Source organism: Patagioenas fasciata, chromosome 5, assembly GCF_037038585.1.
Source record: "Patagioenas fasciata isolate bPatFas1 chromosome 5, bPatFas1.hap1, whole genome shotgun sequence".
In the NCBI taxonomy this organism is placed as follows: domain Eukaryota; kingdom Metazoa; phylum Chordata; class Aves; order Columbiformes; family Columbidae; genus Patagioenas; species Patagioenas fasciata.
In genome coordinates, this window is record NC_092524.1 from 9323685 (window position 1) to 9342824 (window position 19140).

Below are 19140 nucleotides of genomic sequence, written 5' to 3' on the forward strand. Positions count from 1 at the left end.
CTATGTATTTCTCCACATCTATTATATCATATTCATTCACCTGATACTAGATTTAAAACTATTATATGGAAGCGCCTAGCACTAGAAAGAAGAGCTCATCAGCTTCCAACAGGTTGGTAAAGCAACAATTCCCATATCAACATCACTTTCTAGTTGGTCCATGTTGTCTGCTGTCTGTATACTAGGTATAGATACTTCAAACACATGGAGGAAAACAAACAAACAAACGGGTCAAACATGATTCAGTTGTTTTGAAAGGGAAAGGTATTTGTAAAACTGTCATTACATGAAAGAAAATAAAAATAAAGAAGAAAGAAAAAGGAAGAATAGTTAGAGAGAGAAGCCAGCTAAAGATGATTATCCGTGTTCCCTGTGTGAAACATAAACACAGGCAGGAAATATGTGGTCCTGCATGGAGGTAGAAAAAGGCAGTTTGAGATCCTAATCTATAATTAACATCCTCAGCTGTGTAACAACTTTGGCCCTCAGGAGCTAAGAATAATACATGTAACAAATGGGAGTACACAAAGATATCATTCAAAACAGATTACAAAGTTGTCTATACTTTCTAATACCTGGCACTTGTCAAACACAAACAAAACTTACAGTGTTTCCCTAAGAGGGAGTTCCAATAAAAGAAAACTGTCTCTGCTGAAACATGCCATAGGATTTTTCATACATCCTATGCCATTTCATTCTGTGTGACATCAGTAAATGACAAATGTACCTAAGAGTTTGGCAGACCAGGAATTACCTTGTAATAAAGGCCAGGAAGAAAGTCACAAAAAAGAAGCTAGTAGCCAGGTCTAATTTGTCCCTTATAGTTATAGCATGCCAGGCAGTAACATCTTTTTAGATCACCTTTCAGGCAGACATAGAGAGATAGTTTTGTCAAAGGATCTGAAAGAATATACCTAACAACCATTCATGTATGAACACTAACACAGTCCACAGGAGGATCCACAAATTTTCCCCCTAACTCTGCCAAGGCAGCACAGCATTCGAGAATGACTGCAGTGATTGCTTAGCCCAGATGATTCTCAAAATTAACCCAGCTGTGGTCATGGGCCAAGTGCAATGACAATACTGCAGAGACTGTACAATCTTCTGCCAGAGGTAGAAGTGAACAGGGCAGAGTGAGTTTGCGGTAAAGCATTCGAATGCAATAATCGCATCTCATGTGTAGAAAAGGGAATATCTTGCTATTATACCAGCAGGCCTAAAATATGCAGCAGTGTGCTAGCTCCCAAGTGTCAGGAATAAATATCCTATTGGAGGACTACACTGATTCAAGTGCAGAAAAGATATCCCTCATGTACAGATGCTGCTTGCCCTCTGTTGCAGAGAAGCACAGCAGGAAGTTTATGTTTGAACATATGGACGAGTTAGTCATGCCCTATCTACTCACAGAAACAAACAGAGCCAGGCTGGATAGCTTGCAGGGCAGAACAGCTTTTTTTTTCCTCCCCACAACCCAGTAAAAGGCCATGATGGTGGCACAGAATTTCTATTTTAATCAGTTAATAGAAACAGTTTCTGATTGCCTGACCAACTGAGGGCTACAAAGATGGAAAATTTTACCACATATTATGCATTACTGAATGGATTGAGTCCTTTTCAGCTTTCTTCTTAAGAAAAGCGTTCTGCTTTTTCCTAACAGAAGATTCTGTTGGTTGCATATTTTTATGATAAGACTGAATTGTCTTGAGCAGAAACTCGCGTTTCAAACCATATAAATTCAGCATGTACTGAGCCCTGACAGGTCAAAGGGAACAGATCAAATCCACTTGATACAACATTGCAGAATGCTATATGTTGTGCACAGATATATGTGACCTTTTTCCTGCGTGGAGATAATTAATTTCAGTGATATAACAAAGCTTGAGAATAGATTGAGTATAACAATGATAGCACTGCTAAACAACAGGCTGACTTCAAAGAGGAATTAAAGAAATGGTTATCTATTATTCATGAGAGCTTAACATGTTTATGTCCTTTTCAATCGGCATTGTGCATGTGCTTTATTATTCATCATGAACTGGCACTAGGGCCACTTCATCTGATACACCAGCTTTCAGATGCGATAGCTGTAACCTTAACAAGAGAATAAAGGCCACAAAAACCATGTCTTGCATATATGTCATGCTTAGAGTTCACTCTCTGTTGGCTTGGAAGATCCTATTTCTAATCTGGAGACTTCTGTGAATGTCTGATATTTTTACTCATTTTCAGAGATTGGGTGCAGCATAATATGAAACCGACATTAAATGAAAATATGAAAGTGTCTTGACATGATGGCGCTCTGAAAAATGCCAATTTTGAAAGCTGTACAGCTGACTGCTCTGCAGGCCCACCTGATCCGCCCTCTCCTGACCTGGGGCTTGTCTGTCAGGAGATTTCTCTGAACTAATGCTCAGATTAATCAGCATCAAACAAACATGTTCTCCTGTTATGTACCATTAATGTACTTATTAGCTCAGATCGCACTGCTTTACACCATATTTACTAAGATTTTATTTTGCTTAGACTCTCTGGCATGCATCAGGAATAATTTTGGGATGATAAATATGTTGCCAGAAATAAAAATCTGAAATGAAAAAGACCGAAGTGGTGAAATTTATTTTTCATACCACATTAGAGACAGAAATATATACCTGTGGATTTCCATTTGAAGTCAGAGTATGAGCCCCTGCCTCAATTCCTGAATGCAATTCTTAGTTTTGTATTAATCCAAAGAAGTATGCTTGAACAGTGTAAAAATTTAAGCCATTTCCAGAAGTAGAACTCTCAAGACTCCCGTGTAGAAATCTGAGAACACACCAGGCCTCATTAATCTTACCTTGAGACCAGGATTCAGCTGACAGCACACAGATATAAATAGCAAGAAAGATAATCACAGATATTTTCTCCTTTAATCATATTCTGATCTTTATTTTTAAAGTTATTAAAAAACAGTCCTCATTTTTAAGCACAGCTCTTGAGTTTGAGTTTTGTCCCTCTTCCTTTTTAGGACTCATTTTTATTGGTAACATGAAAAAAAGAGCACAACAAATCTCAACCACCCTCATCAAGTTCCACATGGCCCCTTCAGGGCCTTTTCTGTCCTACTTCCCCCAGTTCATAGACATTTTCCTATCTTCTAGGTTTTGGGTAGATTTAATTAGACACTTGCTAGCACGACTCCATTCTATTCAGCTCAAGTTTTTGGTAAAGTAGCTATCACCATAATCTCTGAACATGTCAGCAGTGAGCACTTGGAAATTTAATGTAGGCTCAGAGTTTTAATTTTAAACAATATAACTGAAGAGTCCTGAATTCACTGCTGTAGTCTCAGAGCACATCATCCTTCTACAAACTCCCTTCATATCTGCCAATGAACTACAAAAGTATGCATTATTCAGTATCAGTAAACATAATTTTTCTACCAGTTAGTGACATTTAGTCATCTCAAAGGGAAAGTTATTAAATAAGTGTAACAGCTTTGCCAGGTACCTACATATCCCTTTTATTTGCAACACGTAGGTACACAGGATAAGAATTCATCTTTCCAATGCAACAATAAATGAAACAACGCTGAAATATGACAAAATGTTATAACATCAGTGTCTACCATCCCCCCCCCCCAAAAAAAAAAAAGTAAAACATATCATCATGAGCATTTAAAATTGAAAAAAAAACCTTTTCAGGTTTTCACCCTGGTAAGCTGTAATATGGTATTTAATAAACAGAAGTCATGCATCACACCTAAAACATCTGCTTCAAAAATAAATAAAACCAAAAAAAAACATAATCGGCATTGTCAACTGAACTGAGCTGGGCAATTGTCATAGGAATTTCCTGTCAGTCCTCTGAATTTAAAACAAAGTCATTTTGACTACTATACTCCTGTGAAAAGGTTTCAAATTGTACCATTCAAAGTTTGTTTAGCTTCAGGGTTATACAAATTTAAGCTTCAAGGTATAGGGAATTGTCTTTGATCAACAGAACATGTAAGTCTGAGTTTTACAACAAACAGACCATCCAAAATAATTACACATGGTTTTAAGGCAGACTATTTCATGATCTGTGTCCAGATGAAGTTCTGTGGATTATTTCAATACTTAAAGGGGGCTTGTAAGAGAGATGGGGACAGGCGACAAGATGAGGGGTAATGGTTTTAAACTAAAAGAGGGGATATTCAGAGTAGATATAAGGAAGAAATCTTTTACAGTGAGGGTGAAACACTGGCCTAGGTTGCCCAGAGAGGTGGTCGATGCCCCATCTCTGGAAACATTCAAGGCCAGGCTGGACGGGGCTCTGAGCAACCTGGTCTAGTTGAAGGTGCCCCTAGTCATGACAGGGGGGGTGAATTAGATGACCTTTTGATGGTCACTTCCAACCCAAACCATTCTATGATTCTGTGAAAATCTAGAAGCCATTTCTCAGGGTTTTTTTACCCAGGTTTAAGTTAAGCTTAAATTTTGTGCCTTTGTGATTCCATTTGTAGAGCCAGTTCTTATGAGATTATTGGGGTTTTGTGCAGGTACTGGACATTCCAAGTCCCTGCTGATACCAGGAAGGGAGGCATGGCTTTCACCATTTTGGAAGGCACAGACCCCTAACACTTGTCACTGCAGCAGCAGATGGCTAAAGCCCACCAACACTTGGCTTATGAAGAGCTTTCCGTTCATGTGTCTCCCTATCATTTTGGACTACCTGAGCCATGCTTCCTTCTGTATGTTTTATGTCATTCGGAGAGTTTGGAAATGGTGTGTTTCAGTGAAGTTTGCCTTTCGATGCTAAGGACTTGAGAGCCGCCTAGTGGAAGCCTCTGTCTGAATCCCAAAATTCAGCAAAGTCTCCTTTTTTTCACAGTGTATTACATCCCTTATTGGTATCACTCCCAACACTGTTCTTATAGCTGAACACCACATAAGGACTTTAATTAGATTTCATATGTTTGTCTTTTTCACAGAAATGTGAATAAGAGATAAAACTGAAAGTGTTTTGTTTTGTTTTGTTTTTTTAAAAAAAAGAGTTTTATCTAAGTGTTGATTTCCCACTATGACAAAAATCTTTTCTAACCTCACAGATCTCAGCATTAGACAATCTCATCAGGTAGCAGCCAGTACTAACAAGGAATTTAATTCTGTAGACCCAAGTCTGAACAAAATCAGAAAATACACAAGAAAACAATGATACACTGTATATTATTAGTATAAACCATCATTAGGATTCATCAACTCCAAAACCTACAAAATTAGGCAACCATAAAATAAACACAATTGCAATAACAAAAAAATCCCATTATTTGAGATAGTTATCTCTTTTCCTCTTGTTTTGCTTATAACACATTTGATTAATGATTATGAGTTGCCAAACCTCAAGGCACACGTGCACTGATGTATCACCGATGCGTCAGGCTGAGCAGCAATTACTCTAATTCACGTGTGTATGAAGTCAGTAACGTAGAAAGCTGTAAATAAGACTACGTTTCTGATGTTTTCTTTTCTTCTATCTGTTATTGCTTTATATGTAGAGGTTAATTAAAGATGAAAAACATAATGAACCCTGTTTTAAGCCAGTCTGGACTTCAGGAATAAAATCTGATGTATATGTGTATTACTTAGATCTAAGAGACAGTAGTGTGGGCTTCCCACATTTCTTGGGGTTGTAATAGCCTAGGGCATGGCATTAGCAGAGCATCTGTTGCTCAGCAAAAGCCAAGGAAGAAGAGTGGGGGAGCTTGGGAGTCGGGGATGTTTCAAAGCCTGGAAAGAACAGTGGTAGGCTGGGTTTACAGAGCACATTGGAAGTCTAATAGAGTCACAAGTGTGGACAGACCCAGCAATGACACATGTGGTTTATGTGTCTGGTGGGACAACAAACATGTTCCGGGATTCCTGTGAGGAGCTAAGGCACGTCTACAAGAAGCCATAATGGGACTGGAGGTAAGTCAAAGAACTGAGGAAGACCTGGAACAGTAAGCTACAACAGTGATCTGGAAGTGTTGGAGATCTACCACAAATCAGACTCATCTCAGACAAGGCAGGGATGTACCTTGAACAGCAAGCTCAGGGTCTCCATGGCTGAGGTCCTGTCTCATGCTAGGTAAGATCTCTCTGTCATGAATGCACTGGAGAAATGAGTTTCTGTGAAGAAATAAACTTAAAATTGACACAAGTTCCCCTTCACTGTAACAAGGTTTGCAGGTACAATAGAGTGCTGCAAATTACTGCAAAGAGCCCGACTCACTGTGGCACTGCTCTGATTTTACCAACTGAAACACCAGAAACTGACTTAAAAAAGGCTAACAAAACATAGCATGCACTGGTATAAGAGTAAAATAATACCTTGAAGAAACGTCATTTCTTCCCCAAATCTAGTATCCACTCTGAATTAATGTCAACATCAATTTTAAAACACAGAAAACTCCTCTAGCATCTGAAATCAAAACCACAAACACAGACAAGGAGCTGAAAATGTCTATTTTTTTATTTGGAAACCTCAAGCAGCTGTCAAAACAGAGACACCAACTGGTAGAAAGGTGGAATAAGTGCAGCAAAGCAGCTGCATTGACAAGAAAAGAATACCATCTTACCCAGAGAGAGAAGGATAAGAACCATGAAAAAGCATATACTCTTACATCAACATACTTGTTTCCTTTTAGAGGTTTGTCTTCAAATCAAGACAGTAATACGAAACCTATTCCAGAAGTAGCTCACAAGAGAAAAAGTGTTCCTTGAGATAAGAACAATCTATCTGCTCTGTTAGTGAATAACATTCTGTGCACTGAGACCAATGTCTTCCCAGGTATGCCAAGCAAACCTGCTTTAAATTTTAAATAAGTATATGTATATACTTATTTATTACAGATACAGCTAATATGTAGTTGAAAAACAAACAAAATGTATATGTATAAATCTAGGCAGAACAGAGCTGGAAAATATATAACAAGTAAAGAAGAAAAAGGGAAAAAAAAAGCAAGCTCTGTCCTTGACCTGATGCTATAGCATGCTCTCCCAGAATACTGCTTCTGACATGGTCATCACTGCCATTTACAATGAGATTATGGTTTAATAAGCTTGAGAATGTCTCACTAAAAGAAATCCTTGGAAGCTTCTGGTCTTTCAGTTGCTGGCAATTCTGAGAAATTATGGAGTAACACTACAAAATCCAGTTTCTTATACAGCATGCTTACGCTAATATAGGATGTTTAGCAGTTCAAGATATTTTGCTTTGTAGATGATTTGTGTCTGTTTTAAGATTAAGGAAGTAAATTATATATCTATATAATAAATTTTAAGTATACTTCCTTGATAGTATGTTTGTAATGTTTTGCTTAGGGTATTTTATCTGCTTAGGTGGTCTGGATTCAAACAGAAATAAGATTGCTGTGAAACTGATAATTGGTAGTGAAGTCTAAACAATTGTCTGTGATTATTCAAAAATTCAGACATACCCTGTAACACCCTTTCTGAGGAAAAACTTTCCATAAGGAGTTCTGCTGTGACTGGTACTCTGACATAATCCAATAAAAGTCTCCAAAGAGGCTACTGCCTTATTTTAGAGGGAAACCCAGGCTGCAGACTTCAATGAAAAAGAAAATTCAAAGTCATAAAGTTAAGGTATTTCTTCATATTACCTTAAAATAGAGCTTATAGACATAACTTGAGTCAAGCATGTTCCAAACTGCAGGCAAAACATGATAGATTTTGTTTTATATAGATGTATGATTTCTTCCATCATTAAATGAAGAAATTAACCTATGGAATCCCAGTCTTCATCTCCTGATCATTGCCTTAGATTATTGTGATAGACATACTAAACTCAGAGAACGGCTCTGAAGAATTCCAGGTTCACCTGGAAGGTTAGAAAAGAGATCATTTTTCTGTGTTCTTCCCCAGTGCTGAAGCTGATTATTTTGCAGAAAAGAAGACAAAGCACTATGTCAAGATGTTCGATAAGACTTAATCAAGGAAGACCACACACTTCCTAGGGCATCTGTTCTCAGTGCATGACCCTTCAAGGTTCCAAGCGCACAAGCTTTCCATCCTCCCAGGCAGGAGTTCTGGAGCAAAGTGAAATGACACTGGAGTGGAGAACCGGGTATGAGCCTCTCTGTGCAGCATTGACTTTGCCTGTAAGTAGGAGCTGCCAAATTGTTTATTCCTCTTAGGATAAAGTAACATTAAAAGAAAAAAATACTTATCTGTGCATCTCTGTGAGATTTGCCTGTAGAGCACGCATAACTGCACCTCACAACAATCAAGCAAATGGAGGTAACAACCTGTCTGCTGTGACACGTTTGCATGAATTCTGTCCCAAGTCACAAACTTACACACAAGGCCATTAGAAAGAAAATGAAAGCTGTGTAAATGTGAAAGGGAAAAAAATTGTACAGAAAGAAAATAGGGCGGGGGGAGGGAGTGAAGAGGTGGAGAATTCTGAGAAAGGGAAATAGAAACATCCAGCTTGGCTTCAGACACAAAGAGAGCTTTCTAACTTCTTAATACGTGGCTTCCTTGCAAATGCAATGTTAGCACAGCCACGTATATTCCCAGACATGGCATTCACTCATGGAAATGATGAAAAATAATAAATAAAAATTGCCTCAAATGCAACAGACTCATGTAAGTTAATTATAATTAATTTTCAAGTTATCTTAAGTAGAATTAGTATTCTGAAAGAAGAGACCTATCAAGGCCTCCATTAAATCGACACGGAACTGTGTCAAGGATATTGATTTTACTAATAGCTAGGAAAGTACTGGCAAGAGAAGAGGGGAAGGAAGAAGATTATTTTTTTAAAATAACTTTATCTATGATTTTCAGTCCTACTGTAGATAGGTTGAATACTGGAAGTGAAAACAATTGCTTTAGACTGTTTTACAGTAACAACTGTAGTTATTGAAATAGCTACAGACCATTACGCGTTGGATCTTCCTGTGAAAAAATAACCAGTGCTCTACTGACTTTCCATCTATGCTGGCTTGTACCAAGTACACACTGGTCACATGGGAAAGGAGATGGGAGGAGAAAAAAGGCAAAATAAAGTATTTTTATTTGTACTAAATAAAATTTGGCCTACAGGCTTTATGTGACTCAGTACTGAACATCTGGGACTGATCAGAGGATCACAAATGGGAAAGCAGTCATCTGGCTTCTAGAAATAAACACATCCAGTCCCTCTTCCAAAACTTTATTTTTTTAATGATAAGCTGCAACAGCCATTTTAAGTCTTTCTAATGCTTGCAGCCACAGTTTTATAAACTTTTTAGTAGTTTTTTTCACATCACAGCACCAGACAACTATTAAATTTCATTTAAACCTGAACTAGCAGTAGTGTTTGGGATCGCCTTTCACACACACGCACACGATTAATTCACTACTTTTTTGCTTCAAAATTTTATGGAACAATGGTAGTCTTGCAACTCCAATTTTTATTAGTTCCTTTACTCGCAAGCATCATGGGAGCAGCACAATATATGATGCAAGATGCAGCACTGATGAACTACATTGACCGGCGTCTCCTGTCTCTAGAGGTATGTGCTGTCTGTCCCAGTCTGTACTGCCTGACTGCAAAGGGGTGTGAAAATGTATGAATGTTGTTCTCTGGGTGTGAACACAGAACAGTTTGCATGCTAAACAATGTCAGGAAGACAAATTTCCAGCTTTTTCAAATAAATAAGTAAAATTGTAGCTAAACTTTTAACTACAGTGATTCCTAATTATCACATCATTATATATTACAGCATATAATTTCAGAATGTTATATTTTTGTTCTATTATCACTTGAAATTTTTTATGACATAAATTTAGCTAAATATGCAATGTTTACAGTACTGTCACAGTCAATCCTAGGAAACAGAATATTTTCACCAGTAGAAGGGCTGCCAAGTATTAACAAGGAGATAAAAATTTAACAGGTATTTTTTCTATGTACAGATGAACCTACCTGGAAGGGCAGTTTAAGACACATTTGTGTAAACTAGCAGGGTATCTGCACTTTAACTGGGAGTTGAAATAATCCCCTTAGAGCTTTCAATTAATAATATAAAAGCACCAGTACATGCTGCTTTTTCTGCAGTGAAAAACTACCAGTATTGCAAAATACCTTTTCAGTATTGGCATGCTGTAATCATAGATAGTTTATCTTAAATCATTAACATGTCCTTGCCTCCTGGCTTGCATTGGCAGACTTTAGAGAAGCTTTAACTTGCCTGATCTCACATTCCCTTTTGGTACAAAGGTTTCACTGGTCTTAACTATACAACACAGAAAGAACTAAGGAATTAGCCTGGTATTCTGTTCCCGTTGTGTAGACTGAGATTTAAATTTTATTAATCACTATAGGAATAACTTCACATAATAATTTCCATTAATTTGGCACATGTTAAAAACTATGCAAGTCCACCTGTGGCATTTAGTGCCACACTTGAAAACATTTAAAAGAAATTTTTTGCAGAGAGTACTTCAACAGCTTCCTGGAGGCTTATGGTCACGTGTAAATGGGGGACGGAGGAGATCCACACCAAGACCACACCTCACAAAACAAACAAAAACCCACCATCACCAAGTTTACAAGGAACATATGCATACTGTACTCATCATCCAGTAAACTCAGACAAACACCACCGTAGAACAAAATACTTGAAATCTGTGCATAAAGCACTGACTCAGAACACCCAGTCTGGCAGTCAGACCTACTGTGATTGTGTACTTAGGCTCAAATATTGGCTCCATTTCCCAAAGTGGTAGTTGAGCTTCTATTTTCAGGCCACCTACGATATTTACAGAAGCAGCTGCATTACAGCAGAGAAATCACTTTCCTCACCTTTAACAATGTTTATAATTTGAAGACAGTTATAAATAAATATCTGTATTCTTTTCTAAATACAGCCAACAATTTGGAAAACAAAAAACCAAACAAACCAAAACCAACAAAACTCCTCAAACAGAAACATCAGCATTTCTGTTTTCCATTTTAAATGGATGAAAAATAGCCACAGTAGATATTGTCTTGGTCAGAAGAGGTGTGTTTATGCAAAATGTTCACATTTGTAGGCTTCCTGTAGAAAACTTTTTGAGACCAGTGGTCCTACAGGAGGAGTTCACAAAAGTTTCTGGAAAGCAAATAATCAGAGATCGTGTGCCCTTAAGTATCACCAGCTGTTTCCACCAGAGCACTTTCCCCCTTCAGGCAGTAAAATGAAGTATCTGGTTGTCAGTAACCAGATCAAGAAAAAAAAAGTCTATTTTTGTCTAGAACTGTGAATGCTAATGCCAGTCTAATACGTCCTCTTCACATAGATATACAGCAAGAGACCATCAATTTGAAATAGATGGGGGGCAGTGGGACCAGAGACAACAGCACGATTTTTAAAGTAAACATGAATGAGGTTGTAATCTATACAGAATATAGACGTATATCCATGTATTTTCTTCCTGTGTTCTGACTGAAGAAGAGGCTGGAAAAATGCAACCAAGACATACTGGATTACGTGGAAGAATTCCGAGACTTTTCAAAGATGGTACTGTTGCGCCTGGCAGGACTGAACAATTATAAGGCTGAGGTTAAAAGTGAAGTAGAGAATTTGCTAACAAGAATTGAACGAGCACAAAGGGACATTGACTATTTTGGATCTGTCACAGATTCTCATACATGCATAGAAGTACATGAAGACCTGGTGAAACAGCAGCTATTTGAAGAAGCAGAAGAAAAAAAGAAACTTAAACTCATGCTTAATGCAAGTAAGAACAGTTTCTTTTTCAGGACTTTGATGTGAATGAGCCGGTCCCCTAGCCAATGCATGCATGCTGATATAGGGATAACAGATTTTCACAAGTTATGTGAATACCACAGGCAATTCCATGGGGGTTTGGCTGTGCAAATAGTAGACTTAAATATATATATACATATATATATATATATACACACATATATGGGAGAGGGAGAGAAGAAAGTAAGTTTAGTACAATTCAAACATCTATTTTGCAGATACTCTACTGCATATCAAATTGATTATTTGGAAGCTGCTTTTTATCATAAAGTAATGTAAAAAGCCTCTAAAAGTATGAACTTGCAAAGTCCCAGAAAAAATGCCAGTGCATTTCTGAGTATTGCAGTTATACCAAGAAATTAATAGTAGTCCTTGTTTTTTGGAGTGGGCAGGGGTCAAAACCTCAACTCAAAAGGGAACTCACAAGTTAATAAGACGACTTAATTCACTTCTACAATTTGTGTCCGTTTTACCATCCTCCTCTGTTACTCCTCCTTTTTCTCTCCCCTCCATGTCCTTTAGCAAGAGAACACACTGGCTCAGCTGCAAGCAAACTTCAGTTTTGATTTGAAAATTAAGTGTTAAGGTACTTTCTATGAAGAATATATATATACAGTGTACACTTCTTTAAAACAAATTAAGTTTTATAAGTCTGCTTAACTGAGGAAAGTTGAGTTATAGATGTAAATTATGTATTGTAGACATATTTGAAGTACTCTGGTTTATTTTCATCCAAAAGTAGTAAGAAATGAAAAATATCCAATAAGAAATATAAACTGCCAATTTTTAAAAAGCCAGGTGAAAGATCTATAACATGATCAATTACATAGTTCTAACTTCAATGGAATTAGACTGATTTAATTTTACAAATAAGTTTACAATTTTTTCCTTTAACTTTTCCTGCAAAAGAGCATTAAAGCAGATGGTAAGCGAGCAATCACCTTTTCTGTGTCTAACCTCTAATCCTACATCACAATTGTGTGCTCTGAATATCAGATTTCTGTTTTCCATATATTGATTTTTTTTAACATGAGGCATTTTTTGAGAGTCATTTAAAAAATGTGTATTTTTTAACTGCCTGTGATAAGGACATTTTGAATATTATATCTTTCTGAGAGTTTCAGAGAGGAAAAAAATACTTTCCATTTTCCCTTGTTGGAAATTAGTACTTCCAATTTTATTGCAGCAGTTCACAGCAACTTTACTTTTGTCACTACTAGTCAGATGCTTGTCCCATTGAAGTCAATGGCAAAACTAATCCCTTTGTAGATTTTACAGCACTTAGAAATTTCTAAGTAGCTGGCAAGACCCTCAACTCTAGTTGAGTCACTTCAAAACTCTAGCAAAAGATGTTTTTTCAAGTCCAACTTTGTTATTGATTTTGGCTTCGGTTCACACGGACTTGAAAACAACCACCACGTAGAATCACTGTTTTTATACGCAGTAGTCGATATCTCATCCTGCTTCAGAAGGGAAAAGGGAAATTATCTTCTGCACATTTTGAGGTATGATAAGAAACTGGGCTTTGAAGGTATCATTGTGCAGAGTGCAGAAAAATTCGGTAAACTTGTTGCTCACTGTGAATGTTTCAGCCCCTCAGTTTTCCTCTAAGCTGTCATAAAAGCCGAGGAGGAATAAAAATCTTCTGAAGAAGAGAGACACTATTTACAGACTTCAGATAGTAATCTGGTTATTTCTCCTGCAGAGGAAGATGTTGCTAAAGCTGGCTATGTATTTTGATGCAACAGTTTTAAGTTTTTAGAATCTATCTAATCAACAAATGCTAGTTTTCAGAAAGCTATTTGGGCTTGCTCAGGAAAGGTGCACCCAGAGTGAGGACTTCCAAGAAAAAAATCCATGCTGTAGCAGCAATACCCAAATGCTTTGGATAGAGGGTATCAGCACACACAAATGACATAAAGGTTGTTTTCTACAGCCAACTGGCATCTTGCCACAGCCTTCAATAGGTTCATTTCAGGCCAAGTAGGAAGACTGGTTTTGCTTTCTCCATTTCAGCTGTTGGCAGAATTTCCTGCCTTAGGGCTCTGTTCTGTTTACTAAAATGGTTGCACTTCTTTATGGCAATTCTTTAAACTTCAAATAGCATATCTTGTAATTTATGAGTGTGTTTGGTAAACACGTTTGTTAATATGCTTTGCAGTAGAGTTTCTTCTGGAAAGAATGGTCCTTGATAGAGATCTTAAGAGTCTAAATGCCTGAGTCTCCACAGGCTTGGTGCTTTTTGGTCTTAAAAATGTGTGCAAAGTGCACACGAAATGTAATTAAGCCAAAACTATGGCTTTCTGCTGGTACCAATTTTATCCCTATAGCGAGGTAAATTATTATCTAGTTCTACCAGCCATGCTTCTAGCATAAGAATTGATAACACAGACATCATACCAGTTCATTTAAAGACCACCTTAATGTATGGGCATTCCCGATTTTGTGATCTTATATATTTGTTCTAGTTCCTTTGTGCTGCAGGTGTTAGAAAGGGGAATGGGAAGATAACCCAGTGTTTTGGCTTTTTGGTTTGATGATCTATTTTTATTTGTCTTTATTATAAATGCAAAGTAAGTGGCTAATAGATGATAAGAGAATTCCTGAAACAAAAATACTGCCCACAATATGTATCAGGAAATTTTATTTTAATTTATACGCCTTCAATAAGAAATAAGTTTAATTATTTGACTGTGTTGATCTAAAACAAAAGTCACTTCTCTGAAGTATAAATTACAGCCTTGTAAAAGAACTGACAAGAATAATCAGAGAATCACTAAGTGCTCTTGGTCTCCTCTCAGGTACACAAACAGAATCACTGTTGGACAGCACTGGTCTAATTGAACAGAAAACACACTATGTGTAGCTGAAAATACGCAGCTTCCTTAGCAGGAGATATTGGATATATTTTATTAAATTAGCTTCAACACTACATACCAAAGCTGCACTGCCAAGACCCTTGCCAATATATTGACCTGGCCTTATAGTTCAATTAAAAGGAAACTAAGTAATTCAAAGAAAGGAAACTAGAAAATTCATCTTTTTTTTTTTTTTTTTTGCCTTTGGGCGTTTCCTTGCAGGTTGTGACCACGTGCTTGCAGGTATTAAGTCCCTAAAGATCGTTAAGAAGACTGGAGATAAGCATGGCTCTTGGATGAAAGATCCTGGCAAAAAGCATACCAAGATTTATTTATTGAATGGTGCTGTAAATAATGTCATTTGGGAATTTGCAAATATCATGACATTCACAGAAAGCAATCATACACTGAGAGCTCGCAGAGTCACTTTGCCATTTCCCTGGGAAGGAACTGGCCATATAATATACCAGGGTTTCCTGTTCTATCACAGATATGGCTCCTTAAATGAAATAATTAAATTCAATATCCAGAAAAGAAATATAACTGATCAAATGCTACTGCCAGGGGCTGGAAGGATTCCTGCCTATCAGCTTTCTCCCTCTACAAAAATAGATCTTGCCATTGATGAGCAAGGGCTCTGGGCAATCCATGCAGAGCCAGACACTGGAGGGAACATTGTAATTACTAAAATTAACCACATAACCATGGCAGTAGAGCACACTTGGGACACATCATGCAGCAGCAAGGACGCTGAAGCAGCTTTCATGGCATGCAGCACACTCTATGTTGTCTATAACTCTCCTAGTGGAGGCACCTCTCGCATACGATGCGTTTATGACATTCTGAATGCTGTAAATACTCAGGAAATCCCAGTATTGCATTTTCCAAAACGCCAGGGTAGCCATTCCACTATACATTACAATCCTAAAGAAATGCAGCTCTTTGCTTGGGGTGATGGATCCCAGATCATTTACAAGCTTCACACACAGCAAAAAGTTTGAAATCATTATCAAATTTTCAAACACACTTAAAAGCTACCAGTCCCATGTCAACATAGTCATTAAAGTGTATTAAAATTACATTATTCCCATCTGTTACAACTTTAATCTATTTTACATAAATTTAGGCTTACATACCCCAGTGATCTCAAACTAATGTCCAATTAAGAATATGTAAAGACTCCATTAATATGGATTACATGATGACTAAATACCACCCACGTACAACTCACACACACACATGTAAATTATTCTTAAAGACTAAGGTTAATTAAAAAAAAACAATAATCCATCTCTGACATGTTCTCTGCCTATCAAAACCATGTATCCTGCTTCAGTGCCATGCAAATCAAATAATATGTCCTTCCTGTCCAGTACACAGTATCCGACAACCTTTGCTATGCTGAACTCACTGTAGGAAGCCTTCTTGCGAGCACTATAAAATCACATACTTCCAGAGAAACTATCTATAAAAATTTAACAGGAGAGGTTTATCATATCACAAAGCATAAGAATATATATCCTCATGGTTTATTTTTAACATGTAGTTTGTGTACATTACATCAAGGCTATTCCTACTCATTGAACTTCTAGTCTATTTCCATGAAATTTCCACATTTTTGTTATCCATATAGCTGTACAATTCACTTTCGATCCTGATAATACATTAGCTACAGCTAAATATCCACTTTTATCAGCTTTAATTTGCCACCTTTCAATGTTTTTCAGTGTATCACTTCTTGTGTGTCAGAAGGAATGTTCCTAGATTATCTGTTCTGCATCATACACTATTTTAAAATGTTTTACATATCACTCTTTCATTGTTTCCTTTCTTACCAGTGCTCTTTCAGCATCTAGTTGTGAGGCATTTTCAAATCACTTCCATTGCTCATAGTGGAATCTTTCTCATCCTAACCTCTGACTCCAGCAAAATACCTGATGAGCAGAGTAGTGCAACACAAGTCCTGGGTTTGTGAGTGATGGATGAACTCCAGGTAAATCCAAATACATTTTTTGTGTCAAAAAGAATATTTAAAAAAAACAAAATCAAACCGAACCAAACCAAACCAAAGACAAAATATACCCCCCCCACCCCCCACACACACAAAAAAAAACACCACACAAAAAAACCCCAAAAACCAACCAACCAAAATTCACCAAAAAAACCAAAACAAAAACAAACAAACAAACAAACAAAAAAACAAAAAAAAAAAAAAAAACAAAAAAAAAACCACCAAACAACACAACACCAAGCCCTAGATTTTACTTGTAAAATACAGGTATTGGCTGTAGTTTTTTTATTTCAGTGACTGCTGCATTTTTGTTTAATAACACACACACACACACACAAAGTGCTTGAAAAGCAATCCACAGCTGTTTCTACAGAAAGACCATTTTGTTCTTTACACTGAAAGAGCTGTTGTTTGGTTTAAAAATAGCTTCAACAGAACAGCCAAACGTCAGAGAGTGATTCTGAAAAGGAGTTCCAGAATACAACCAAGAGCGTATGGACTGCTTGAGTTGAACACCACTACTCTGATTTTAACAAAATAAACTGTATCATTCTAAGCAGCCTTAACAATAGCATCACTTCAGTGTTACGGAAGCCATAAGAAGCACAACTAAAGACACCCTCACACTGCAAGTAAAGTGAGCTGGCACTGATTGACTGTGTGACCATGGGTCAAAGGCACATCCAACTATTTGGCCTTTTTTTTTTCTCATCTGTTCATAATTTTACAAACACAAAAATACAAAAGAGTATTAGCCACTTTGGAATGCTTTAACATCTTCTACTGCAAAAGAACGTGTAATTTTCTTTACTTAACAAATAAAGGCTTTTAATGTAAATATGAATTGAGTCTGCTCTTTAGAAAAAGTATTCTTGGAATACGCTGTGTGCTGCACTAACACACAGCAGAGAAAGCCCATGATGTTTTTATTCTACATAGATATTTCAATGAGCAATCCTAAAAAGTTCAGGCAGGATCCCCTCTAAACCTCGCTGCCTTGGAAATCCAAGCTTCATCATGAATTAAAGGTACTGACTAGTTTTGATAAAAGGAGAAAGTTTTGCGTGGGTAAGTTTCACTAGATTATTTCACATCTTACAAAATGTAAAAGAAATGAAAACAAAATAGAATAACAAAGTTTTCATAAATTTTAAAATTGAGGTTCAGTTACAAGGAGGGGCAAATTTTCAAGCCTTCTACTTTCAAAAATGTATATGAACAATCAATTTGAAGAGTTGGAATTCTCAGAGGTTAATCCTGATGCTGATTTGTCAGCAAACCATTTATGCACAATCAGAAAAGAACAAGGACAGAAGGGGGCATTGTTGAATTACCCACTCTTAACTATTCTTTATAGCCTTTAATAGCAGGGACTCCACAATTTCCCAGGGATTTACTCCATCAGTTCACAAGCCAGCTGCTGTAACATTTTTCCTAAAGCACAACTTCAGTTTTCTTTGCCACAATGCAACCCCTTTGATTTTTTGTCCTCTCAAGCCTAGGGACACAGGAGTAGCCTTATTTAATCTGAGAGTTATCCAACCTCATAGCCAGTCTCAAAGAGGTACCAAGAAAGAATACATATGGAAAAGCATAAAAACAGTGCAAACATGTATCCCTCTCTTTAATGGTTCATGCCAGAGGCACTGTCTTTGTGCTTTGTATCACTGAAGACTTTTCTTTCATTAATTTCATAGAATGGATTGAGTTGGAAGGAACCTTCAAAAGGTCATCTAGTCCAACCCCCCTGCCACAAGCAGGAACATCTTCAACTAGATCAGGTTGCTCAGAGCCCCATCCAGCCTGGTCTTGAATGTGTTCAGGGATGTGGCATCTGCCACCTCTTTGGGCAACGTGTGACAGTGTTTTACCACCCTCACTGTAAAAAGTTTCTTCCTTATATCTACTCTGAATCTCCCCCCTTTGAGTTTAAAACCATTACCCCTTGCACTATTCAAAAGTCTGCCCCATCTTTCTTATTAATATAGGCCCCTTTAAGTATCGAAATACTACAGTACAATAAGGTCTCCCTGAAGCCTTCTCTTCTCTCCAGGCTGAACAACCCCAACTCTCTCAGCTCGTCTTCATATGAGAGGTGTTCACTCCATCTCTCTGATCATTTCTGTGGCTCCTCTGGCCCCTCTCCAACAAGTCCATGTCTGTCCTGTACTGAGGACTCCAGAGCTGGATGCAGCACTGCAGGTGGGGTCTCACCAGAGCAGAGTAGAAGGGCACAATCACCTCGCTCACCCTCCTGGCCACAGTCCTTTTGATGCAGTCCAGGATACAATCAGCTTTCTGGGCTGCAAGTGCATGTTTCCAGCTCATGTCCAGCTTTTCATCCACCAGTACCCACAAGCCCTTATCCACAGGGCTGCTCTAAATCCCTTCATCCCTAAGCCTGTATTGATACTGGGAGATGACTTGACTCAGGTGCAGGACCTTGCACTCGGCCTTGTTGAACCTCACAATGTTCATAGGGGTCCATTTCTTGAACTTGTCCAGGTCTC

The 19140-nt window shown here is 37.6% G+C and overlaps 1 protein-coding gene across 2 annotated transcripts; it reads left to right on the forward strand.

The window, feature by feature from the left end:
• Nucleotides 1-9121: 9121 nt before the first annotated feature.
• OLFML1 (olfactomedin like 1) lies at nucleotides 9122-16710 on the forward strand. Of its 2 annotated transcripts, none has more exons than XM_065839608.2 (3): nucleotides 9122-9523; nucleotides 11444-11732; nucleotides 14842-16710. In XM_065839608.2, the coding sequence occupies exons 1-3, from the start codon at nucleotides 9398-9400 to the stop codon at nucleotides 15618-15620; spliced, it is 1194 nt and encodes a 397-aa protein (XP_065695680.1). In that variant the 5' UTR covers nucleotides 9122-9397; the 3' UTR covers nucleotides 15621-16710. The 2 variants fall into 2 exon arrangements, with proteins under 2 accessions (XP_065695680.1, XP_065695681.1); XM_065839609.2 differs by having other exon boundaries at nucleotides 9444-9523; nucleotides 11634-11732.
• The last annotated feature ends 2430 nt before the right edge of the window (nucleotides 16711-19140 follow it).